Below are 23689 nucleotides of genomic sequence, written 5' to 3' on the forward strand. Positions count from 1 at the left end.
TGAAAACTTTGAAATTAAACTACGTGGCCTAGAAACAAAATTATAAGCTTATTTTTGTCATAAATTTAGGTTTCCAGTAACTAATTATATTTTTACAATAAAAATACCCATTTTTATAGTCAAATCTTTAAAAAAAATTAAGTTTTACTTGCATTGTACCGAATGTACTGTAGCCAATCAGAAGGCTGAATCAGCTTAACAACCAATCACAGCTAAGCTTGTATTAGTTTACCCCTTTGTTTCCGCTATGATTTTCGTTTTAAAATGCAATCTAAATCGAATTTTTTTCATAGATTTTGACTATGAAATGTGGGGTTTTTATTGTAAAAATGTAATCAGTTACAGGCAATCTAAGTTTCTGACAAAGATAAGGTTATAATTTTGTGTCTAGGCGACGTAATTTAATATTGTTTTTTCTTTTATGAGCATTGGAAATCTTTCAAAAATTCCATTGTACATAAAATGCTATTTTATAATGCCTAGAACTTTTTTGTTATTGAAGCTGAAGGCTTTAAATTTGGGGTATTGGGTCTTCTTGTGGCAGTCTTTCAGCAGTTAAAGCGTGTTATTTCTTGCAGGCGTCCTTTAATGAACAAAAGTGTTTTTGTTGATTTTAAAAAAATTGTCTAAAAAATCCAGCTTTTATCAACAATTAAATTAATTTGGAAAAGATCACAAAACCTATACGCGTTGTTAGCTGTCGTTGGGGGGCAACACATAGTCCATTTGGCCCCCAAATATCATTTTAGATTTATTCCTGTAAAAAATCGTATAAAAAAAGCCGGTTGCAGCTAAGATTTCTATACTATGTTGAATATCAAATGAGTCATTGATTATATTTATTAGTAGCGAAGCTACTCTATAATTCACTTTGTCCGTCCGTCAGTCCGTCAGTCAGTCCGTCAGTCAGTCCGTCAGTCCGTAACGCTATGGGGGAAATGGGATTTACTCAGCTCATATAAAAGATAGAATGCTGAAATTTTTTGACAACATTCCCATCATTAAGGAGCACAATTGACTATAAAACATCATTGGCGTTCGGACCGATTTTTAGCAGGTTTTAGGCTATTTTTATATTTTTCACATTTTTCTCCATATCTTCAGTGTTTATGGTCCGATTTTCAAAATTTTTTCAGTTACAGATATCAAAATTAAATTTCCCGTCTTTTAAAGAAGACAACCATGACGGCCAGACTGCCTTTTCAGCAGGTTTTAGGCTATTTTTATATTTTTCACATTTTCTCCATATCTTCAGTGTTTATGGTCCGATTTTCAAAATTTTTTCAGTTAAAGATATCAAAATTAAATTTTCCGTCTTTTAAAGAAGACAACCATGACGGCCAGACTGCCTTTTTAGCAGGTTTTATGCTGTTTTTTATATATTTAACATTTTTCTCCATATCTTCAGTGTATATGGTCCGATTTTCCAAATTTTTTAAGTTAAGGATTTAAAAATTAAATTTTTTGTCGTTTTAATAAAACAACTATGACGGCCAGACTGCCGTTAATCAGGTTTTTGGCTATTTTTATATGTTTTACATATTTCCCCATATCTTTGTATATTTTGATGCAATTTTCAAACTTTTATGGGATATCTGTATCAAAATAATTTTTCCCATTATAATTTACTTTGACCATCGTCATCATGCAAAATAAAACAAGGTTTCATGTTTATTTTATCCAATAAATCTATTCTTGATTTTAGTAAAAACCTTTTAAATCTACGTATTCCAATCGACGATTTTTTGTGCTTCGCTACTTATGGATGTTGTCATCCTTGTTTAATGTTCATTTGTCTGACCTTTTAATATGTTGGGATTCGCTTTTATTAATGTTGACATACGTGTTTAGATAGATTTAAAATTAATGAATAGGTGTGAACAATGTTTCAATATATGCCTAAAAAGAGGCGGAGATTTGAAAATGAAAAATTTTAAACTTGTTTGACCTTTCTGTTGTGTAGGAAGACAAGAGGCGGGGAAAATAATAAAGGGGGTAAGGGTAAAAATACGTGGTTGTCTGATGTGGATTTTATAAAAATGGGTGGAGCTTATGCTTACATTCTTTAAAAATGAAAAAGAAAAAACTTATAGTTACCTGGTTTAATATTAAAAAATGGCTAAATGACAATTTTTAGAAATTCTTATAATGTTTTGAGAAAAATTCTTACGAGATTTTGTTAAAATTTTAGCTTTTTAACAATATTGCAACTTCATTTTAACATTTTACAATTAAAACAGTATCAAAGACTTTTTTAATCCGCTGCATTAGCGTAAATAATAGCGTTCCTACTTGTTGTCGAAGAAATAGCGGGTTCGAGTCTGGGCCATACTAGATACAAGCAAATTCCATACTATGCGTGGTAATTAATTGCGCCTGTTTAAGGCAAAGATTAAATGTCCAACGTATTGGGGTCTTTCATAATTACAGTTTCCTTTATCTTTGATACAGGTTATCTATAATACAAAGTAGAATGATGTATGTCTGTCCGTCTGTTTGTCTGTCTGTCTGTCCGTCCGTCCGTCCGTCCCTTAAGATCTCGGTAACCACTGAACCGATCGGATTCTACTCTTCAGTGTATATACCTATTGGTCCTGTGGTGGTTTTAAGCTATTTTCTTGTGGGGTGGGACACCCCCAGCCCCCCCCCCCAAAAAAAAAAAACAAAAAAAAATTCTTGGGAACACATTAGACCAAGCACCAGTAGTACTTTATTTTTTTATTTATCTCTTTGGGTAAAGCCCCTAGAGGCTAGGGGCGTAGCTGCTATTACATTAAATAGTACGTGTTTAAATTAAAATCTAATCAGATGTATAATCATACCCTAGAAGCACCTCACAAATATGTATATTTCACAATGGTTGCGTAGGCCTTTATAAACTCTGCACAATTTTAGATCTTTGCAAGTGTTCTTCTAACAAAGCAAACATCAACATGCTTTTCAGAGCAATTGTTCTGGGAAGATTTATGTTTTTCTTCAGTTCAAATTCAAAGATCTAATTTCTTAGAGTATTCAGATGAAATTAAACATTTAGAATATATAGTTTTTAAAATTGCCACTGCATGAAAACATTTGGGTAATTTATTACGCTATAAGAACAAGGATGACAGCATCCATAAAACCAAATTTCTGAAATTAGACGGTAGGACAGACGAATATTAACACTTGTAAGTCTAAACAAAATTGTATGTTAATATGTTGCAAAATTGCTTAAATATAGTTTAAGGACATAGTTACTTTATACACTTGATAATGAAGATGCTTTGCTCATAACATTTTACCTTGTTGTTCTTGGATCCATTATTAAAAAAATTTGACTCAAGGGATAATTTAATCATATAAAAAACTGTTGTGAAAAAAGTAAAACGTTTTAAATTGACTTTGATGTTTGATTATTGAGATTCCAAGCCTTATAAATTGTACCTTTCTGTTACAGGAATGCATCCATTTTTTCAATGTTAATACTTCTTCTGTTTTTTAGCTGTGTGCTGTAAGCATTGTCAACTGCCAACTTGGAGCTACTGAAAGCAGGGATAAGGGATAGGAAACCTGGCCATAAATTAGGTCTCGGCCTGGTTTTGAAAGGGATCATGCAACTTTTACCATTTGCCTAATTTAATGACCTTACTGGCGGACGGCTCATATTGGCTACCGCTCTAAACCAATAGTGTTCTGTGATGGCGGAAATTTTAGAAGCAGACAATTCTGGAAAAAATAATGATTTCGTCTGCTACGAAAAAATAAATATAAATGGTGTTAGATCACATTAGTTTAATTATTAAATCTGCTTAGAGTTAAACATTAAAAAAGGGCCACATAGAAAAAACAAAAATAACGGGATTATTTTTTTGGAAAGAAGGTAGCTACGAATTTTCATTTGGTAGTTTATAAATTAGATGTTGTATTTTGAATTTTAAAAATTTAGTACGGAGTTGATACAACACCTTCACCCTAATTTTTGTACAATACAACACAGTACAGATATATCATTACATTATATCCAGTATAGTATCCAAAGAACTTGATAGAATGTTACCCAAGTGCATATTTATTTATTTATTTTGAATTTTAATTAGCAATGAAATTTTCAAATAAAATTTTTACTCATTAATAAAAATGCAAATAATACAAACTAAAATCTGTCTGAGGGAAACCCAACGATAGCTTTCTGACAGTTCAAATTACCAAAGTAAAAGATAAAAAATTTTGGGAGAGAAAAAACTTCATTTTAACAAAAGCCATTAATATATAGGTTTATAAAAAGTTATGTTTTTTACTTTAAACTAGCTACCTGAATTTGATTCTATACTTTATCTACACACACACACACACACAGCTTTTTCATTAGCATTTTATACGAACCACTGCGCTATCCCAAAACTGGTTTATTAGGCTAGAAATAGGCCTAGGCTTGAAATAGGCCTGAAATAATATTTTCCTACGTTTCCCATCCCTTATCCCTGACTGAAAGTTGCCAATGTGACTGTGGAGCTTCTGATAATACCCTCCTGGAGAAACCAAATGATGATGATGTCCTTGGTCCAATTTGTGTATTCGATTGTAGTGATGCTGTAACAAGTGCATATATTAGATGCATCTCAAGACCTAATTTTGCTTGTGTTGAGAGAGTTCTTATGGTGAAATCCCCTAAATGCATTCCTTGCATTTGCGAGATTTATCCGTATCTTTTTAATGAATGCTTAAGGCAATTAATAGATCAATATTAGGAGGCGGTTTCCCTGAAAAGAACAGAACTTCACCCCCAACCTCTATATTGATCGGAAATTAGTTTTTACCTTATGCTAAGTTAGGTTAGGTTATTGGGGCTTTGGTTGATGGGTTAGGCATAAAAATACTTTCCCACTTTTTCACAATTCGTTAAAAAATTCAGAGGAAATCAGGAATGGGCGGATGAAGTTCTGCGCTCCCCAGGGACAGCACCAACTATTTTATGGTTGAATCAAAAGCATACTTGCAACAAATATAATTTACGTACTTAACGTTTTTATTCTCAAATTTTTAAGTATTTGTAATTTTTAAGTTTTTAACTTTATAATTATAAACTATTTTTGTTGCAGGCATGTTTTCAACAAATTGATTGATGTAATGTTAAAAATGTACTAATTGATTTTAATTTTGCTTAACAGTATATTGATTTATCTGTTGATTTTACTAATATTATTAAAACTAACGAATTAAAATAAAAATTGTAAAATAATTTCACTTATGTTATTCAACAAAAATTTAACTAATAAAGTTTGACTGAATTGTTTTATTTATTTTAAAACGTTTAGGAAAGGTTTTGTGATTTTCTTCGAAATTTTAACAAGGATGACAACATTCATAAGTAGCGAAGCCAAAGTGAGTTCTATCGCAGATGTTTGATGTCATAAGAAAGGAATATATGACTATAAAATATTACATGAATCCTTTCAAACCAATATATTTATTCATTTTTTAAGCATGGCGTATCAAGTAAATTATTGACAAGATGTTATTTGTTAATTGATATCTTCATAATAAAATATCAGCAGTCATTAATAGTAGCCCAGTAAATCATATTTCATCTACAACTTTACGGACGACCTCTAACTAACAGACAGGCAAAGAAAATTATAGAGTCTCTTCGCTGCTACAATTTGATTTATTACACCAAAAGCTTGGTCATCGTTTTCTTTTTTCACCAAGTTTTTCTGTATTTTCTGTTTATTAACTAAATACTCTCACATGTTTGGCCAATCATTTTAAAAACCTTTGTTAATATTTAGCATTTTCGTTCTTGTTTTATTTTTCAAAAACAGAGGGACGGAACACTGGGATTTAGATTAAAATGATACCCACAGTTTTATAACAATGCAATATTTCAATTTATTGGATTAAAAAAACTTTGGTTACTCATATTGAAATGTGATTGGTTAGTTCGATAATATCAGTGTTCAATCTTTTTAACCAATAATTTATTCTACAAAAGGAGTTAATTGCATCATAGTTAGGAATGTGCATTCTTTTATCGTTCATTGTCTTATCCCTTAAGACCTCTGAAAACATCTTTCATTTATTTTTTATTTTACAGAAAGTTAAACAATTACATTAAAAATATATAATTTTGTGTTAATTTAATTGTATTCAGGGGATGTGATTCAGCCAAATAATTCCATTTGAAATTGCCAAAAATTAAATACTTTGTTGGCGTAGAGTTTGCGTAAAACTTGTTTCTTTGATGTAGCAGAAGGGAAGTGGGTAAGAAGGAGAGAAATAAGGGAAGTGGGTTATGGGGAAATTTTCACTTAGAATAGTTTTTCTGAATCACATTCCCAAGTTCCTGATTGTAATAAAAATCACAGAATTTATTATTTATCTAGTTCATGAAAGTTTTAAGAACCTCTTTCAATGGCACTAATTGTTGTTCTATAAGGAAATGGTTATTTATTACATCGTATTATAGGCAGCTTTACGCGAATATCAAATAAAAAATTATAAGATTTAAACCAGTTTTGTTAGCCCTAAGGGGCCGAAGTCCCAGGCTGATTTTTAAAATATTCATGGAAAATTGTAGGTAATACGATGATATACATGATTTTACAGAATGGATGAGAACCATTTCTTATTCAGCGAAGCCATACTGAAAAGATACTTTTTAATTTGTTTCACGTTGTGATACAATGTTGTATTTTTTGGGAAGGAGAAGACATTGACACTTAAATTATCATTCACATCAAAGACTGACAAATGAAGAATTTTAATGAAAATAAATTCATCATACATTATTATTTATTGGAAAACTTTTATGATAAAACATAAAATTTTCGTTTGGAATACAATTGAAAAAAATATAACCTTTGTCACTTAGATAAGACAACTGTATTTAAAGTCTATTGTTGCAAACGCACGGACAGTCAAAAATAAAAAGTAGCTTCGCTTCTAAAATTTGATATTAAGATGTTTCATTTTATTATTCGTATAAAATTGTCTAGAATATGATACGATACATGATTTTTTCAGTATGGCCAAAAACCGGTTTCAGATAAGAACCGGTTTCTCAGCCATACTGGAAATTAAATTAAACAGCATTGACACTAGTTTGAAGAAGGTGGTAGTATTTCCCCTTCAGATTCTTCAACTCTTCGTGGGACCCGAACTCGGCAACTCTTCCTTTGTCTAAACAGAAAAACATTATTTAGAAATTAGGGACCGATTCTCCCCCCCCCCCCCCTCTAGTTTTATGGTGGCCTATACACGCGGTGCCCCTATCCCAACTTAGGAACAAACACCCAATATAACCTAACCTAACCTGACTGTGAGACACTGCCCCCCTCTCCCTTTATTTTCAAATTAATAAAATAAGGATTGAGAGGTCCTCTTTGTTTAAAATAAAGTGCTATCTATTGATCTACCTCATCAAGTAACATAAACTGCTGAGGCTGCTGTCCTTAACAAGGTAACGTCAAACAACCAAGAATAACTTTGGGGAGCCAATCTCTCCGTTTTTGTCCAATCACCCAACAGACAACCAAGTCTTTGATTGACTATTTTTGATTGGAAGTCCTTACTGTGAATGATAATAAATTGCGCCTGTTTGGGGCCAAGGCATTCCCCGTACTATATCTATTAATGTCTGACATTGCAACAGTAGGAGCCATTTGTATAGTCTCTAGTTATGACGCAGTGTTCAGCGGAGATTCGATAACATCCCCTCCCCGAGGACGAGCGGATGCACGAATATTACCTATAACATAGATAACATCTGAGTTGACTATTGTGGATAATCTGTGAGCAATTGTGATTGTGGTTCGTCCTTGTGACGCTTTGTTCAGAGCATCCTAAATACGGTTTCCATTAATTGGTTTCCTTGGCTGATTGATTCATTGATTAGTCATAATCTGAGGATCTTGATCTTATAAGGATATCTGGTCTGTGTCGGTCGTGGTGTCCGGTCAAAGTCGGTTAGTTAGCACCAAAATTTAAAAAATTCTACATAAATCTTAATTTCTACATTATGACTTTTGTGTATAAGGTAGAGATCTAAATTTTTTTTGGTGAATACTTAGATATCAATGAACATCTGAGAAAAGTGGTGTTATGACCATTTGACCGCTCCCTGACCGATTTTTTGTCCGGCTTATACTAAAGACATATATCATGAATATCGTGGCTTCTATTACAGTTATTAATAAAATTGCAAAATAAATCTGGTTTTTTGAACTGACATTAAAGTTAGAGGCAAAAGAACTTTCCTACTACATGTTCCATATATATCCCTATTTAATAGATTTTACCCAGGAAGGGAGGGGACATTGGGCTGTTTATAACACTAGCCCCAAAAGTTTTATGGTGATGTTTTTTTTTCGTTGGTCTAACAACTTTAAATTTTAATTGGTTGGTTCATTAAGTTGAGTGTTTAATTGTATCAACCACTAATTGTAATCTACAAAAATGGTATCATCATTTAGGAAGAACATCAATTTATCGGCAATTGTCTTATCTCTTCAGATCCCTGACTTGTATAAGTTAGAAGCAAAATAATTTTTCTACTGCAGGAGCCATATCCCTACCTGAACAACTTTTTCGCTTTCTGCGTCCAAAGCTGACGTTGCTTCATCCAGCAGTAAAATTGAAGGATTTCTAAAAAAATAATTTTCTTTATTAAAGAATAATATAAGGATTAGTCTTCAACAAAACAAGGATGACAACATCCATAAAAGCAAGTTCTAGCTCTGAAATGGTAGGGTAAACATTCAACATTTGTATAGTTTTAGAATATAAAGTTTAAACAAAATTGTAAGTAAATTTGTTGCAAAACTGCTTAAATACAAAATACTTGTTAAGGATATACTTTCATATTTAGGACTTGATTATGGAGAAGCTTGCTCATAACATTGTGCTATGTTATCCTTGGAATTATATGGGTAGGATAATTATATCACAAAAAAAATTTTTGACAAAAAAAAATAAAATATAAATATTTTTTAAATGCACTTTCAGGACTTTCAGGTAACCATTATAGAGTTGCTACGTTTTCTAAATCTTGCCTACTTTTTTATATGAATCATCATGCAAAGTTTGAAATCGATAGGACAATTTTAACATGTCTAAATTCACAAGAAGAGCTGACCGTTACGGATGTACGTTTTGGCCTACCCTAATTACAGAAAAGCTTAGCTTTTAAAAATACACATATAGAAAAGCAATTTACCTGACTAACGCTCTAGCAATGGCAACTCTTTGCTTCTGGCCTCCAGACAACTGGGTTCCCTTACCTCCAACATTGGTCTCATAACCCTAAGATCCATACTTAATTAATCTACAGGGATAGGACAATGGATGAATTATCAATCTTCTTCATATTAAAATAAACAAAAACATTGAAATCCTTATACTAAAGTAACAGGATGTTTGTCTGTCTGTCTGTGTGTACCGAAGGATCTCGCTAACCGCTAAACCGATCGGGTTCTCCTTAACAGGGTAGATTCTCATATGTCCTGGGAAGGTTTTTAACTATTTTGGGGGAGGGTACTACCACCCTCCCAAAAGAAATGACAAAAAAATTGAAAATTTTCTTTAAATCTGGGAGACTTCAGCGTCAAATAAGGTGGTATCGTACATAAAAAATTAACTTTAACAAACAAAAATATTTAAAGTGCCACTAGAGGCCTCTAGGGGCGTAGCCGCTAGTTGATAATAAAGCATTATTTCTGCCCTGTATTTTTTTAGGTTAGGCTAGGCTAGTTTTCTATATATTTCTTGTTAATGGCTGGTTTTTAAAATTTTATGAATATAAATTGCTTAAAACTATAAATGGAACATTCAATAATTTATTACCCAAAATTTTAATTTTAATTAATTTTTATTGTACTTGTTTTGAACAAAATTTTTTGAAATTTTTCGAAGCTCTTTTATTTTTAAGTATTAATTCCTCTGGTAGAGCAGCTATAAAGCTGTGGATGTTAGCCGCTGCAGCCGCTTCCTTCACCTCCTCCATTGTTACAGCACGGCTGTTGTCACCGTACATTATGTTCTCAGCCAGTGAGCGGTTGAATAAAATCGGTTCCTGTAAGTTTAATCCTTGAATTTTGTTGCAAATTTAAAATTGTAATTACGTAATCTGTAAAGTGTTTTTTTTAAAAGACAAACCTTTTTACACCTAAGACACTGAAACAGTTTCTTTACAAGCCCAAATAATCAATGTTGAAATATCTTCCATTTATTAGAAGATTAACTGTTTCAGTACCTTAGTTCTAAAAGAGGTCGGTTTTGTATGCTTTTTGACAGAATTACGGTCAAATGCCTGATCTAGCATATTAACTAACGAACTTAGGTTCACTAGTGGGTTACTGTTCTCATATTTATTGCTTTGTTTTTAAAAATACCTTAAAACCTGCCCTGGATAAATACGATAAATTTAAGAGATCTTATTGGAGATATTCAGATTGGGATGGATTTCATGAGCTTGCAATTTATTAATTTGATAGCTACTTTCAGTTCCGAATATAACAACTTTTGTTAAAAAATCTAGTTTCAAATTTTAAAGATTGAAATATATATATTTTTTAAGATTGAGCAGTAATATTTCTTAAGGATTGAACCTGGGAGACAATGCCAAGTTTAGATCTGACATAGGGTAAGTTCAGGTTGCGTAGATCACTATTTTCTATCTTTACTGAGCCATCCAGAGGGTCATACATTCTACATAGATAAAAAAAAAGGTAGATAATAGAAGAATAATAGATACATAAATAAATAGGAGGTATAGATAGATATTTAGATAGATAGATAGATAGATAGATAGATAGAAAGATAATGATACCTTTGAATTAACTGTATAACAGTAGACTTTCCACAGACTGACTGCCCAACTAGATAGATAGATAGATAGATAGATAGATAGATAGATAGAAAGATAATGATACCTTTGAATTAACTGTATAACAGTAGACTTTCCACAGACTGACTGCCCAACTAGATAGATAGATAGATAGATAGATAGATAGATAGATAGAAAGATAATGATACCTTTGAATTAACTGTATAACAGTAGACTTTCCACAGACTGACTACCCAACTAGATAGATAGATAGATAGACAGATAGGTAGATAGATAGATAGACAGTGATACCTTTGAATTAACTGTATAACAGTAGACTTTCCACATCCTGACTGACCAACTAAAGCCACATTTTTGCCTGATGTTATGTCGATGCAGAATCGTCGTAAAATCTAAAGAGATGATAAATTCTTTAAAAACATTGGATCTAGTGCAGTTTACAGAAAAATTTTCTGGGATCATTTACCTCAAAATCTATGATCTTTCAATGCTGCTAGCTGCCAAACGGCTAAACGTGTATGTTAAGGTCAAGACATCATCTGAAAGTACCAAAAACACAATGATGCACAGAGAAGCTTGACTGATAAAAAAATGCGTTAAATAAGCCTTTTTCGCGCATTTATGTGCGCTGTGAGGAAAACTGTGAATTATTGAGTAATGGCAAATGAAGATTATTTTTAGGACATACCGCTGACACAATATATACGTTTAGCTGTTTAGCCGCTAGAAACCTGAAAAGTTTTTTATATCGACCCAAGAAACATTTTACCATGAACTGACCCAAAAATATTTTATACTTTTTTGGGAAAGTACTTATCTTAAGGATTGACAATAAAATCATCAATTTTAATCAATGAAAATTTACAAATAGAGACTTTAATATGTTAATATTTGGTTATCTAAATAATGTTTAAGAATTGATCCCTGAATATTTTGTCTGGTAGGATAGTAAAAATCTGCATCTTCGATAGCAACGTTTCCCTTGTCTATGGGTGTTATCAAGCCAGCACTGGGGTCTACAAGTTCATTCAATAAAAAAATGTTCCTTATTCGAATTAAAATTTTCGGCTAATCGTTCAAAGAACTATAGTTTATTCCTTAAAATGTTATTAAACTAGAAAATATTTATGAATAAAATATTATTATAATAGGGTTTATTCCTTCCCACTCAATAAATAAAAATACTTTTTATAGCGATTATTACACTTGGGCTATACAACTTCTTTGGACCTAAGTAGAACCATATCGGTTCTACGGTTAGCAGATTCCTACAAACACACAGACAGCTATCCTTTTCATTTTATCTTTTATGTCTGTGTGTTTGTTGCGTAGAATTTCACTGACCACATTACTCTTAAGGTTCTCCTTTAAAGCTTATTTTTGGTCCAGGGGTGATTTACTAACTATTTTTGGAGAGAGTAACTCTACCCTCCGAAGAGAAAACACTCCCTCCTTCTTTTTAAGTGCTCCTAGAGGTCTAGTTTAGGTATAAAATGTTTTAATGAAGAATCCTGAAGAGATGGTAGGTTTTCTCTCCAACAGTTTGAATATTGAATGAGCAGCATGGAATACCTACAGATAATGCACATTGCAATGCTGGAAAGTGTCGTGTGTGACGTCATTAAAATTCGTTTGAAAGGAGGGATGATAGGAGAAGCGGGAAAGGAAACCCCTATTTAAATATAGACAATAGACTATTTCTATGACATCACACATGACACTTTCCAGTGCTTCATACACATTATTAAACATTTAGTGCTTGAATTGGATTTTGCTAAGGATGGCACGAAGCGTCCCAATTTTTTTTGTCCATCCACCTATGGTTTTTTACAGTAAATTGTTGGAAGAATGGATCAATTATAAAGATTAAGTGAAATAATAATGATCTTACATAAGAGATGGATGATAACATAGTTGGATGTTAAACGGTCCTCGTTAAACTTTTGCTTTTGCTCATTTTTTTTCAATCAAGGGGTGTAAAGTGACTGATCCAAACGCATTAACAAAATGATGATGATTGTTTTATGTTTTAAATGGATAAAAAACACATGGATATTGTGACAATTTAGGTTGTTAATACAGTCCTCAGGTATTGGTCAATATATTCCTCAATGGTAATAAGAGGGTATAGGGTTAAGACATAAGGAATGGAGGTATCGTTGTATTAACTACCTGGAAAAAAAACATTTTATCAGGGTATGAGAGAATCTCTCACATAAAAGTAACACAATAGAGATAGAAAGGGTTCAATTAGTTCAATCAGCCAATAGCATCGCAAATATTAACACAGACAAGTTGCTACAAAAGAGCAGAGAGCAATTTGCTAGCAGAATGAAAAGGTCCCCAACATATTATACATTTGTTTTCTCACAATATCCAAGAATTACATATCCATTGTTCTCACATACCTCTCCAAAGTCCATAAGGAAGGATATGGCCATGCCCGCCATCATGGCACCAGACAACACGCCCACGGCGATCTTCCACAACTCTGTGATTTTGTTGTCCTCGTGTGTGTACTTCTCAGTGTACACTAAAGATTTCAGTGAGAGGTTTTGTGATTTTGTTGGGGAAAATAATAAAAGTTTTCAAATGCGTTGTTGAAGTCTAGCTTACCAAAATAAACACACAACTATCAAAATTCAGTTTTTTAGAAAGCTTTTTATGAGTAATATTTTTGAAGAATTACTTATGAACATTGAATCTAAATTTATATTATATTTCTTAGATGCCAAAAACAAACATAATAAACCACTATAAACAGTCAGGGAGGAACCCTGATCCTGATAATTACACTGGTACCCAAAGATTTATAACCACGTTGTTTCAATAGTTTTCTTTGGTTACTTTTATTATATTTATTCGTTAATTTTGAAACTATTAGTGTCCAAACTTTTCAACCAATAATTTGTATAAACGGAAAAAATATTTTATAAATAAGGTGCTTTAAAAATAATCATAACTCAATGTGGAAAGTTTTATGTAGAGAATTTATAAAACAATATATTTTGGGAACATTTGAAATAATGTAATTTGACCTTCTAAGACGCCATTTACTGGTATTTGTTAACATAATTACCATAAAATATTTCTTTTAATGAAAAATCACAAAAAAATCTAATTCCTTTGACACCATATGTGAAGACAGTAGCATAGGCGAAAGTAAATGTTGAGTTTGCAAATCCATAGATAATTCCTCGCACATGCGAATTTCTCATAGTTTTCTTGTGAGGGACAGTGAGTTCTATAGAATATTAGATGCGTGTGTGTTTATACAATACAGACAATATTACATATTTTTAAAGGTTCGCAGCTGTTCAATAATTATGTTAATTTCACATTGCATTTTTGGTAATTTTTGTTGTTTGTCCGCTAAGGTCTTGATAATCACTAAACCGATAGAGCTCTCCGATTTAGGAAAGGTTTACATAGGTCCCAATATGATTTTGGGTTATTTCTTTTGGATCCTCCCTCTCCTAAAAAGTTACCAAACATGATATCCAAACTTTACTTATATATTGAACATTTACTAAGTATATTTGCGATAACTTTTATTTAATAGATTCTTCCAATTTTTAACATTTACAAAACGGCCTGCTTTATTGCTTCAAGATCCATGTCAGATCTATATAGGAAATAAATGTCTATAAATGAGCTCAAGTCTTCCAAGGGATGAATGTTTATAACTCATAGTGCTCCAAAAATCCATAATAAACTCTCATTGCCCAGAACGATAAGACCCAATATTTTACTTTATTAAGAATAAATTTTTATTTCATGTTGCTATTTACATAATATTAAAGTATTTAATTATTATTCTTAAAACAGAAAATTTAAATTCATATTATAGTAAATTTAAGAAAACTTAGTTTTAAAATAAATTTATTCTAGCGCCACTTTTAATGTGTTCAGATTTACAAACAAAAATTAAAAACATTTTAACCCTTTCATGACGGTTATATAAAAAAATATATATTGGAAAATAAATTCCATAATTCAAATTGCATTTTTGAAAGAATGAAAAAAGCATTGTTATAAATACGTATCTGAAGATTAAATAAAGAAATCAAAAGCAAAATGGAAGAAAAAGCAAGTGTGAGAGAGATTTAAAAAAACAAGAAAACGCTAAGGCAGAATGTTATTACGTTCATAGTATCAAAGGCTTTTATTATAAAACAAATAACTAAAATCAGCCGGACAGAAATTCTAACGTAAGTAGTTGAACTTGAAGTAACCTTTATATGCAAGTTAATATATTTATATTTATTTTCTAATATTTCCCCTGTGAATATACAGTGAACCCCCCCCCCCCCCAAAAAAAAAGGGCATAGGAATTGTCAGGGAAATTTTAACAAAATCCATATTTCTAATTCTGAATAAAAAAATGCATACCCAGCGGATGCGTACCTAGCATCCAGGGGCTCTGAAATTAAAAGGGGCAGAAAATGGCTAGAAAAAATAGCTTAAAACCATCTGAATATGAAATAGCCTTATACCCTCATGAGACCTATTTGAAGCTTACCTAAAATTATGAACCCAATCGCTTTAGTAGTTATTGAGATTTAAACCTTCAGACAAAAAAACTTTATATATTATTAGCGTTTGCCCCTTTATTATCTACGGACTAGAAAAAAAGCTTAAACCCATCCCAAGACTTAAATATAAAAATTAAATAGCCTAAAACTATCACGGGACCGATGTTAAGTTTATATAAAATAGAGAACCCAATCAGTTAAGTAGATTAGATATTGAGAATGAGACATTTAAATCAAATTGACAATATATTTACAAATAAAAATATTTTTATTGGTTATTTATTGTTGTATGTTGTAAATCATAAAAAACTTGAATAGAAGCTAAGATAATAAAGTCTTCCCTGGAAATACTAAAAACTATACTGACAGGCCGACGGTAAAAATGTGTGGCCTCTAGACTACTGCAGACAGACTGACCGGCCAATTGAGATGTAGAGTAGGTGCTCATCGCCCTGTAAAATTTTACCCGGGAAAAAATCATCTTTCTATTAATCAAATGACCATCAGAGCATTACCGTTAGACTGACAGACCAGGTAAATTATATAATGGATGCTTATTTGTAAAGGAGAACCATATCGATTCTGCGTTTTTAGAGATCTTTAAATACAGACAGACACACACACACACAGCGAGATCCTGTTACTTTATTTTATGGACTATAGGCTAGAATCTTCAATAAAAGAAAAGGCACATTTCCCTACAGAAATTGATGTCATATGGAGGGTTACATACAGACTAACCGACTAAATAAGGTATAGAGTAGATATTCATTTCTTAACCAAAAAAAATATATCGTCTATCTAATTTAGCATTTGATAAATAAAATTTTTACATTTTAAATTAAATGCCTTGCAGGGTATTTCCGACAGGCTGACGGAATAAGTAAATCACATATTGGATGCTCAAAGGTATAGAGTATATTCTCAAAAATTAAAGCTGTCTATCTTTAATAGCAGATGAAGAATTATGTTTTACCCTCAGACGGACATTTCTAATTATAGAGGTGCTCCGCGTTAAAAAATATATTTAATAATAATTAAGCAAGGACAGCCAACGTAAGGTTTAGGGTGCTTTCCCATATCGAGTACATAACAAGCATTGAAAATACACTTCCATATTTTATAAATAAATTGTAAATTAGAAGAGATAGGTTTTTCCCATAAGCCTAACTCTTGCAGGGGGCCCTAACCCACCTAGGTTTACACTTGATGTGCCTTTACTCTTGATAGGATTAATTATAGAATATATAGAATTTCGAAGAAATTTTAAAGCTTAACAAGGATGACATCATTTATGAGTCCTTAGTAAAGCTAAAAAAACATGGAAAGGTTTACAATAGAATTTATACAATATCTTTGATAGTAGATGCATATCAAAGCATTCCAACAGACGGACGGACAAAGTAAGTTTTATACTGGATGATCATCAGCATGGGGATGTTTTTTTAATTCCAGCCATTTATCTTTAATAACTGAAGAGAAATTCACGTTTACTCCTTTACGGTTTCTTACAGACAGACAGACATTTCAATTAGAGTACAAAGAAACATATGATAACATCCATAAACTTTGTAATGTTAATAAAATCTAATAAGATAGAAAATGTGGTTAAAACATTAGATGTCAATAGAAATATATACAGTAAACTTTAAACATACATCTCTAAAACCATAAAAATCTAATTACTAAAACTTTAGCATAATGGACGGACTGACTGACAAAGTTAATTGAATATATGATGCTTTTTAGTTAGCGAAATCCTCACAGACAAATTTGCTTTCTATTTTTATGTTAAAGTAAAACATAATTATGATTGTGTACCAGACAGACATACAAAGTTCATGTAAGATTTTCCGCTAAAATATTTTTTAGTAGAGAAGCTACTATTTAATTTGAAATATCCCTCTGTTTTTTTCTAATAACTCGGACCCTAAGGCGGCCTAAGGCCGCTTTGTCACTTGTATTATATATAAGCAATAGAACGTTTGTCTATTTTGCCTTTCATGGGTTATGGGAATATTTGTAACTATTTTGGGGAGGATACCTCCACCCTTCTAAGAGATATCGCCCATGGATGAAAATGTACCCTCCCATTTTTTTTACTTTTTTGTTTTAATACAGAAGTGCAGAGTTGGCTCTTTCCCCACCCCCTTATCTCAGGTGCCCCTATATGTCACTTGGGGCCAAGCCGCTAATCTAAGATATGTTTAGATCATTTCTGCTGTGCTTCTTATAGACAAATATGTTCTTTTTAATGTAAAATGTCTGTTATCGTATAAAAAACCTTTAGTAAACTGTTCAACAAACAATGATTCACAAGTAAGACCATAAACAGTTCTGCAAACAAATAATATATTAACTTTTGTTGGCCTCTAAAGGCTTGTTAAAACGAATATTCTTATTTTGGTCTAACTGATCCTGATTTCTATAGTGCAAAGTAGAACGATACCTTGGTAACCGCTGAACCGTTTCGGCTCTAACCTTTAGGGACTATAGATACTGTTCCTGTTGTGGTTTAAAGCTATTTTGTTGGAAAGTAAAACACCCCCAATCCCGCTTTCTTTAAAAAAAAAAAAAACATCCCGAATTTTTTAAAAACTACCTCAATGATATTAAGGGATAAGACCTATAAATTGATATGCATCTCCCGTTCTGTAGATTGAAATTATTGGTTGAAAAGTTTGGACACCAATTGTTTGGAAACAATCCATCAGTTGAGTTGTTGTGTCAAGTTTGTGTACCAGTGTAATTTAAAGTGCATTCCAGGTGGAAGGGGACATAGGGCTTTTTATTACACTATTCTCTAAAGTTTTATAATAGCGTTATCTTATTCGTTGGCTTAACAACTATGGGAACTTTTATTGATTTATGATTGGTTGGTTAATTAAGTTGAGTGTCCAAACTAATTTTACAGAGGGGGTAATTTTGTATCAACATTGGGCATGTATTTCAATTTATCGGCCATTGTCTTATCCATTTATATCCCTCAATACATTTTCTCCCCTCCTGACAAAGAGAACAAGACATTTAAGTTAAACATAATAGGAAATATATTAATCCTGATATTTTTTATTCCATCCAGTGCTATTTTGGCAGCCTTCTCCAGCGCTTTCTTCTGTACAGTTCCCTCCTTGGTGAACAGGATCATCTGATATATCATACCTGGAGGGACATAATGGCGGTTACACTGTGTCAGGAATATAGGGATAGTATAATCATAATAGACCATAAGAGTAGAGTTAAGACAGTTAAGACTCTAGGGGCTAGGTGTCGCTTTGGGTACTAGACCTCCACGCACCTTGAAACATACATGCAAAACTTATGATTGCGTTGTAAAGCGTCCATTCACCCATCAGACAACCAACTCTCTGAGATGCACGACCTTTGTCTGAGAAGTCCCAATTGTGCATGGTAGCGACTTTCGCCTGTTTTGGGCCAAGGCATTCCCCCCACTCTAACTATTTACGTCGCGCATCTGACATAGTAGCAGTGGGAACCATTTTTAACGTCTTTAGTTATGACGCGGTGTCGGACCGAGATTCGAACCTATCACCTTCCCAACGACGAGCGGATGCGCTACGTGTTGAGCCACGGTCGCGGGTATGAGTTAGTTTGATGAACCTAGAATAGATCTTTAGTGGGGATAAAGAGATGGGACAATATAAGATAAACTGGTTTTGCTGAAATGCCAAGTTAAGCACAGAAATCCTCCCCCTGACATTGAAATAAAGGGATTATTTTTTGTATGTTTTTTTTTAAATTTAGGGCAGAGGTGGATTCGTAAAAAGGTAGGCTTGCTTGCTACTCGCTTTTTAGGCAAAATCACTTTAAAATCTACAAAAATTAAACAAAATCTTATGTTAATGATTTCATTTAATTTTTGTAAATATTTTATGCGAATTTGGAGGATTTTTCACAAAAATAATTTTACCTTACCAGCGAGTAGCATACCTAATTTCTTTAAAGAATCCACCTCAGGTTAGGTTAGGATACATAGGGTACTTTTTAAATTTTATTACACGTCATTTGTCTTGAAGTCCTTATGAATCACTTCCCATAGTCAAATATCTGATTAACCCCCCATCTTCAATCATAGATAAAACTAGAGTTCATAAATTAAGGATGTACAACATCCTTAAATAGCGAATTCATTAGATTAGATAAAAACTATTTATTTTAGGAAAACTTTATTTTATTTTTTGGGTTTTCATACATTAACATTTGAGGGGGGAGGGGGTTAAGGTTTTTTACCGCCATCAAAATTTTAAACCACTCATTTACCCACCACAAAATACATCAAATTATCCCCCCAAAAAAAACTTTACCCTCTACCCATAATTTCTAATGTCCTAAATTGAATGTAACCGCCATTTTCCTGTGATCAATACAGGTACAAAAGCATTGCTGACCAGTCCGACCTTCCAGTCATAGTATACAGCCATGCCCAGGCCTCCAGCTAGACCAGAAATAACCTGGAATATCTGCCCAACCTGAAATAAATGTAGTTTTATGAAGGTAGGGAGAGGACACTTAACTGTTAATTACGCTAGTACCCAAAGTTTTAGTATGAAGTTACAAATACAGTGGATACAATTATCAAATTTTGATTGGTTCTTTCATTAACTTGCAATGTCTAAACGTTTCAACCCATATTTGTTTTTGTCTACAGAAGGGATAATGTAGTTTATTGTATTTGGGCATGTAACATCAATTTATCATCGGATGTCTTAATGCTTTATGAAATAATCCGAAGATTTGAAAGTTTTAGATATTAGTAGAGCAGGCTCCTCCATAATTCAAATTGCCCGTCTGTCTTTCTGTAAGAAATGGAATCGAAGAAATGTGAATCTGCTGTGAAATCTCAGTGCAATTCAAAATAGACAGCTAACTTTTTCCCTGTACCAATGAGCATCCAGTATATAATTTACTTTGTCCGTCGGGCTGCTGGTCTTGCTTTGATTAGATCTGTGGTGAAAAAAATAATTTAACAAGGATTACAACATCTATAGGTAGTGAAGCATACAGAAAATCTAGAATGGAAAAACGGACAACGCGAGTCAAATAGCAGATGTTCAATTATCATAACAAAGAAAAGAAAATAAGAAAATATATGTCTTTTGAAACTTTTACCGCCGCACTAATGGACAAAACAATGTATAGATTATATGCGCATATGTTATAGGAATCTACAATGAAAATTTGTGCTGTCTATCTTCAACAGCAGCCAAGAAAATAATATTTCCCTCATTTTGTTACGCACTGACTGGCGTAGCTGTTTTTAGTGCCTTAAGAAAATAAGGCCTACCTATTCTATTGACGTCAAAGTAGAGGGAAAGGGGAAAGAAGTCCCCTATAACAGAGATGGGGTATGGGGTATTTACTGACGTCAATAAACAGCTACCTGACTGACTCAGTGACTAATAGACAAAAATCTGAATATGTACCTTTGTTCCCGTAGCAGTTTGAACAGTAGATGCGCTTGTAGAGAGTCTTGAGCATAAAGATCCTGTACACAAATTTAATCATCATACAGCAGACTCAAACAGAACAGTTGGTGGTTTCTTTACAAGTACCCTATCGTGCAAAGATCCCCCCCCTCACGCTAATTTGTAAGTAATTGAAAAATAGAGAAAACATTTTGTTTTTTACTTTAGATCGAGCTAGGTTAGATTATAGCCCCTTATTTATAAAATACAAACGGTTTTTAGTGCTCAATAGGCACTGTTAGGAAAAGCACCCATTTATCTTTAGTAATTGTTGGAAATAAGAGATGAAATCTAAAAGAAATTCAATATATCAGAGAACTCAAGACAATATAGATAAACAAAATTCGCCAACTGATATTTATTTTTTGTGTGAAAATCATTGGATACTTTTAGTTTTAACTACTCAGTCAAAATATAATCAAAGTCCTTAAAGAATTAAGCCAATCGATTGGGAAAACATATATACCCTGGATAATGATATAACAATTGTTTAAGTATTTTAGTATTATGTATTTTCACGTATTCATTTGAGTTTTACAACAAATTTCGCTTGATATCAGTATGGTAATGATAATCCTTATAATAAAGTAACAGGATATGTGTTTGTCTGTCTTTTTTTATGTCTGTTTGTCTGTACCGAAGGATATCGCTAACCGATGAACCGATCGGGTTCTCCTTAACAGGGTAGCTTCTCATAGGTCCCGGTACTGTTTATAACTATTTTTGGGGAGGGTACCACCACCCTTCTAAGAGAAATCGCTCTAGAAAAAAATTCCCCCCCCCAAAAAAAAATTTAAAATTTTTTTTAGCTAAAATTTAAAATGAGGGGGGGGGCACTCCTCCCTCAAATTTTTTTTCTTTCAAAATCTGAAAGAAGAAATTGGTTTTCAAATTCGACTCGCCCCTCTTCAATTGCTCCTAGAGTAGTCGCTAGTGTAAATATATTTTATGTTTGAATAATTTTATGTTTTTTTTCTAAATGATGTGTATGAACATTCCTGAGTTATTGTCTTTAGAATCAAACCATCCAATCTCTTGACTCATCATGGCTTTGAACATTTGGTTTCGCACACGTTCTGTCAGTCGTTGGCCTAAAATTACAGTATTTATTAAAAGCAGATTGTTTTGAGTAGCGAAGCAACTCTATAATGAAAGTCTTAGTTTAATTTTATTGCAGAAATAAATTTATAAAACAATAAAATTCTATTTTATGTTTTTATAAAAAATATAAAGGCAATATCTTTACTATAAAATAGCAAACTATTATGGAAATACGGACATTTAGGATCCACTGATATGAAGATCTTTATTACCACATGAGACCATCTGAAAAAATTTTGAAATTTAACAAAAAGAAATAGAAAAAATAGCCTACACCTTATTCTTTAAAATAATTAAAATAAAAGGGTGGAGGTTGGTATTTTTTTCCTATTACTAACCCCAGCAGGGTGTTCTAACCTTGCTAGTTGACCCAGGAAAAATATAATGATCTAAAAATCAGCAGAGGAGTGCAGTGGTAATAATTGACATAAAAAAACGATCCATTTTGCGAATTTTTTGTTTTAAACCGGTTACCTGCAATTGCAAAGAAAAGTCCGGATAGGAACATGCAGGTGAATGTATAGGCAGCTATCAAACAATATTCTATGGCGTATACCTCGGTTTTACTCATCCTTGTGCAAAGTTTCATTGTAGTGGAGCAAGATTAAAGCAAGGTTATCTATAATACAAAGTAGAACGATATCTGTCTGTCTGTTTGTAGCGAAGGATCTCGCTAACTGCTGAACCGATCAGGTTCTCCTTTACAGGGTAGCTTCTCATAAGTCCCGGGAAGGTTTATTACTATTTTCTTGGGGGGTGGGACACTCCCAACCCACCCCAAAAATAAAAAAAAAAACCAAAAAAAAATTTTTCTTTTTAAAACTAAAATTAAAATAGTGGGGTCGACTTCCGCCCCCCCCCCAAAAAAAAGAAATTTTTTAAAAGATTTTCTTTTAAATCTTAAATACGAAAAATTGGTTTGATCAAACCTTTTGGGGCAAAGCCTCTAGAGGCTAGGGGCGAAGCCGCTTGTGTATTTTACAAAGTAGTACGATACTACGATGTCTGTTTGTGAAAGTTAGAAAAACTAACCCAGAAAATGAAATTGTACCAGCCCTTAAAATATTTTTATTTTATTTTAAATCAATTTAGGATTTTAAAGTTTTTTTTGGAAGAGTAAAGTGGAGGGGGGTCAAAGTTTGAGGGAGATAAACACCCTTTTACCTCCCCCCTTGGACGTCTATGAAATCAATTGTATAAAGGCAAAGAGGGATAATTGATATAACGTGCCCTTTAACTTTGGTGCCCTAACACTGGGAGGCTACCCTGTACCCAATATAACCAAACCTAATCTGACCTAAAGTAAAGAAAAAACATACCACTACTCCCCTCCCCCCTTCCTTTTTTTCAATGTATTTTGAAATAAAGTTGAGGGGATCTGTGCTGTGCACTTTTAGACACAATCTTTATTTTCTCTAGTATGACTAGAAAAAAAATCCGCTAGTAATTTAACTTTTCCTTTCGTCTAGATCTGGGTTACCAAAGACGGCAAATACATCACCAAAGAGGATGGCAAAAGCAATGTTGACCAGACCAAATGCGGTTGAGAAGAGTACTCCAAAGATCAGGTACAATACCTTTAATTAGAATCATATAGAATTTCAAAGTGACTATCGCACACTGCCTCCCCTCCCCTTTTTCATATGAATTAAATGTACAGGAGAGGAGTAGTCTTCTTTTTTCAATATGTCTAACCTCTGCATTGGGCCCTTAACCTGCGGGCCTATAATGCTATTACCTATCCC

General features: G+C 32.8%; 1 protein-coding gene across 1 annotated transcript in view; it reads right to left on the reverse strand.

Moving 5' to 3' along the window:
- Positions 1-6047: 6047 nt before the first annotated feature.
- LOC145335202 (ATP-dependent translocase ABCB1-like) overlaps positions 6048-23689 on the reverse strand; it is a 44444-nt gene continuing 26802 nt past the window's right edge. The window contains exons 24-41 of the mRNA XM_080180935.1: positions 23401-23521; positions 22419-22514; positions 21840-21934; positions 20802-20861; positions 19732-19847; positions 18417-18518; positions 17642-17694; positions 13947-14066; positions 13231-13355; positions 12331-12394; positions 11747-11835; positions 11114-11214; positions 10584-10683; positions 9913-10048; positions 9194-9278; positions 8553-8622; positions 7727-7820; positions 6048-7158 (exon numbers count right to left, since the gene is read on the reverse strand). Coding sequence (XP_080037061.1) covers positions 7061-7158; positions 7727-7820; positions 8553-8622; positions 9194-9278; positions 9913-10048; positions 10584-10683; positions 11114-11214; positions 11747-11835; positions 12331-12394; positions 13231-13355; positions 13947-14066; positions 17642-17694; positions 18417-18518; positions 19732-19847; positions 20802-20861; positions 21840-21934; positions 22419-22514; positions 23401-23521 — 1725 coding nt within the window. The 3' untranslated portion in view covers positions 6048-7060. The remainder of the gene's footprint in view (positions 7159-7726; positions 7821-8552; positions 8623-9193; positions 9279-9912; positions 10049-10583; positions 10684-11113; positions 11215-11746; positions 11836-12330; positions 12395-13230; positions 13356-13946; positions 14067-17641; positions 17695-18416; positions 18519-19731; positions 19848-20801; positions 20862-21839; positions 21935-22418; positions 22515-23400; positions 23522-23689) is intronic.

Source organism: Acartia tonsa, chromosome 13 (assembly GCF_053477335.1).
Source record: "Acartia tonsa isolate MP-2025a chromosome 13, ASM5347733v1, whole genome shotgun sequence".
NCBI lineage: Eukaryota > Metazoa > Arthropoda > Copepoda > Calanoida > Acartiidae > Acartia > Acartia tonsa.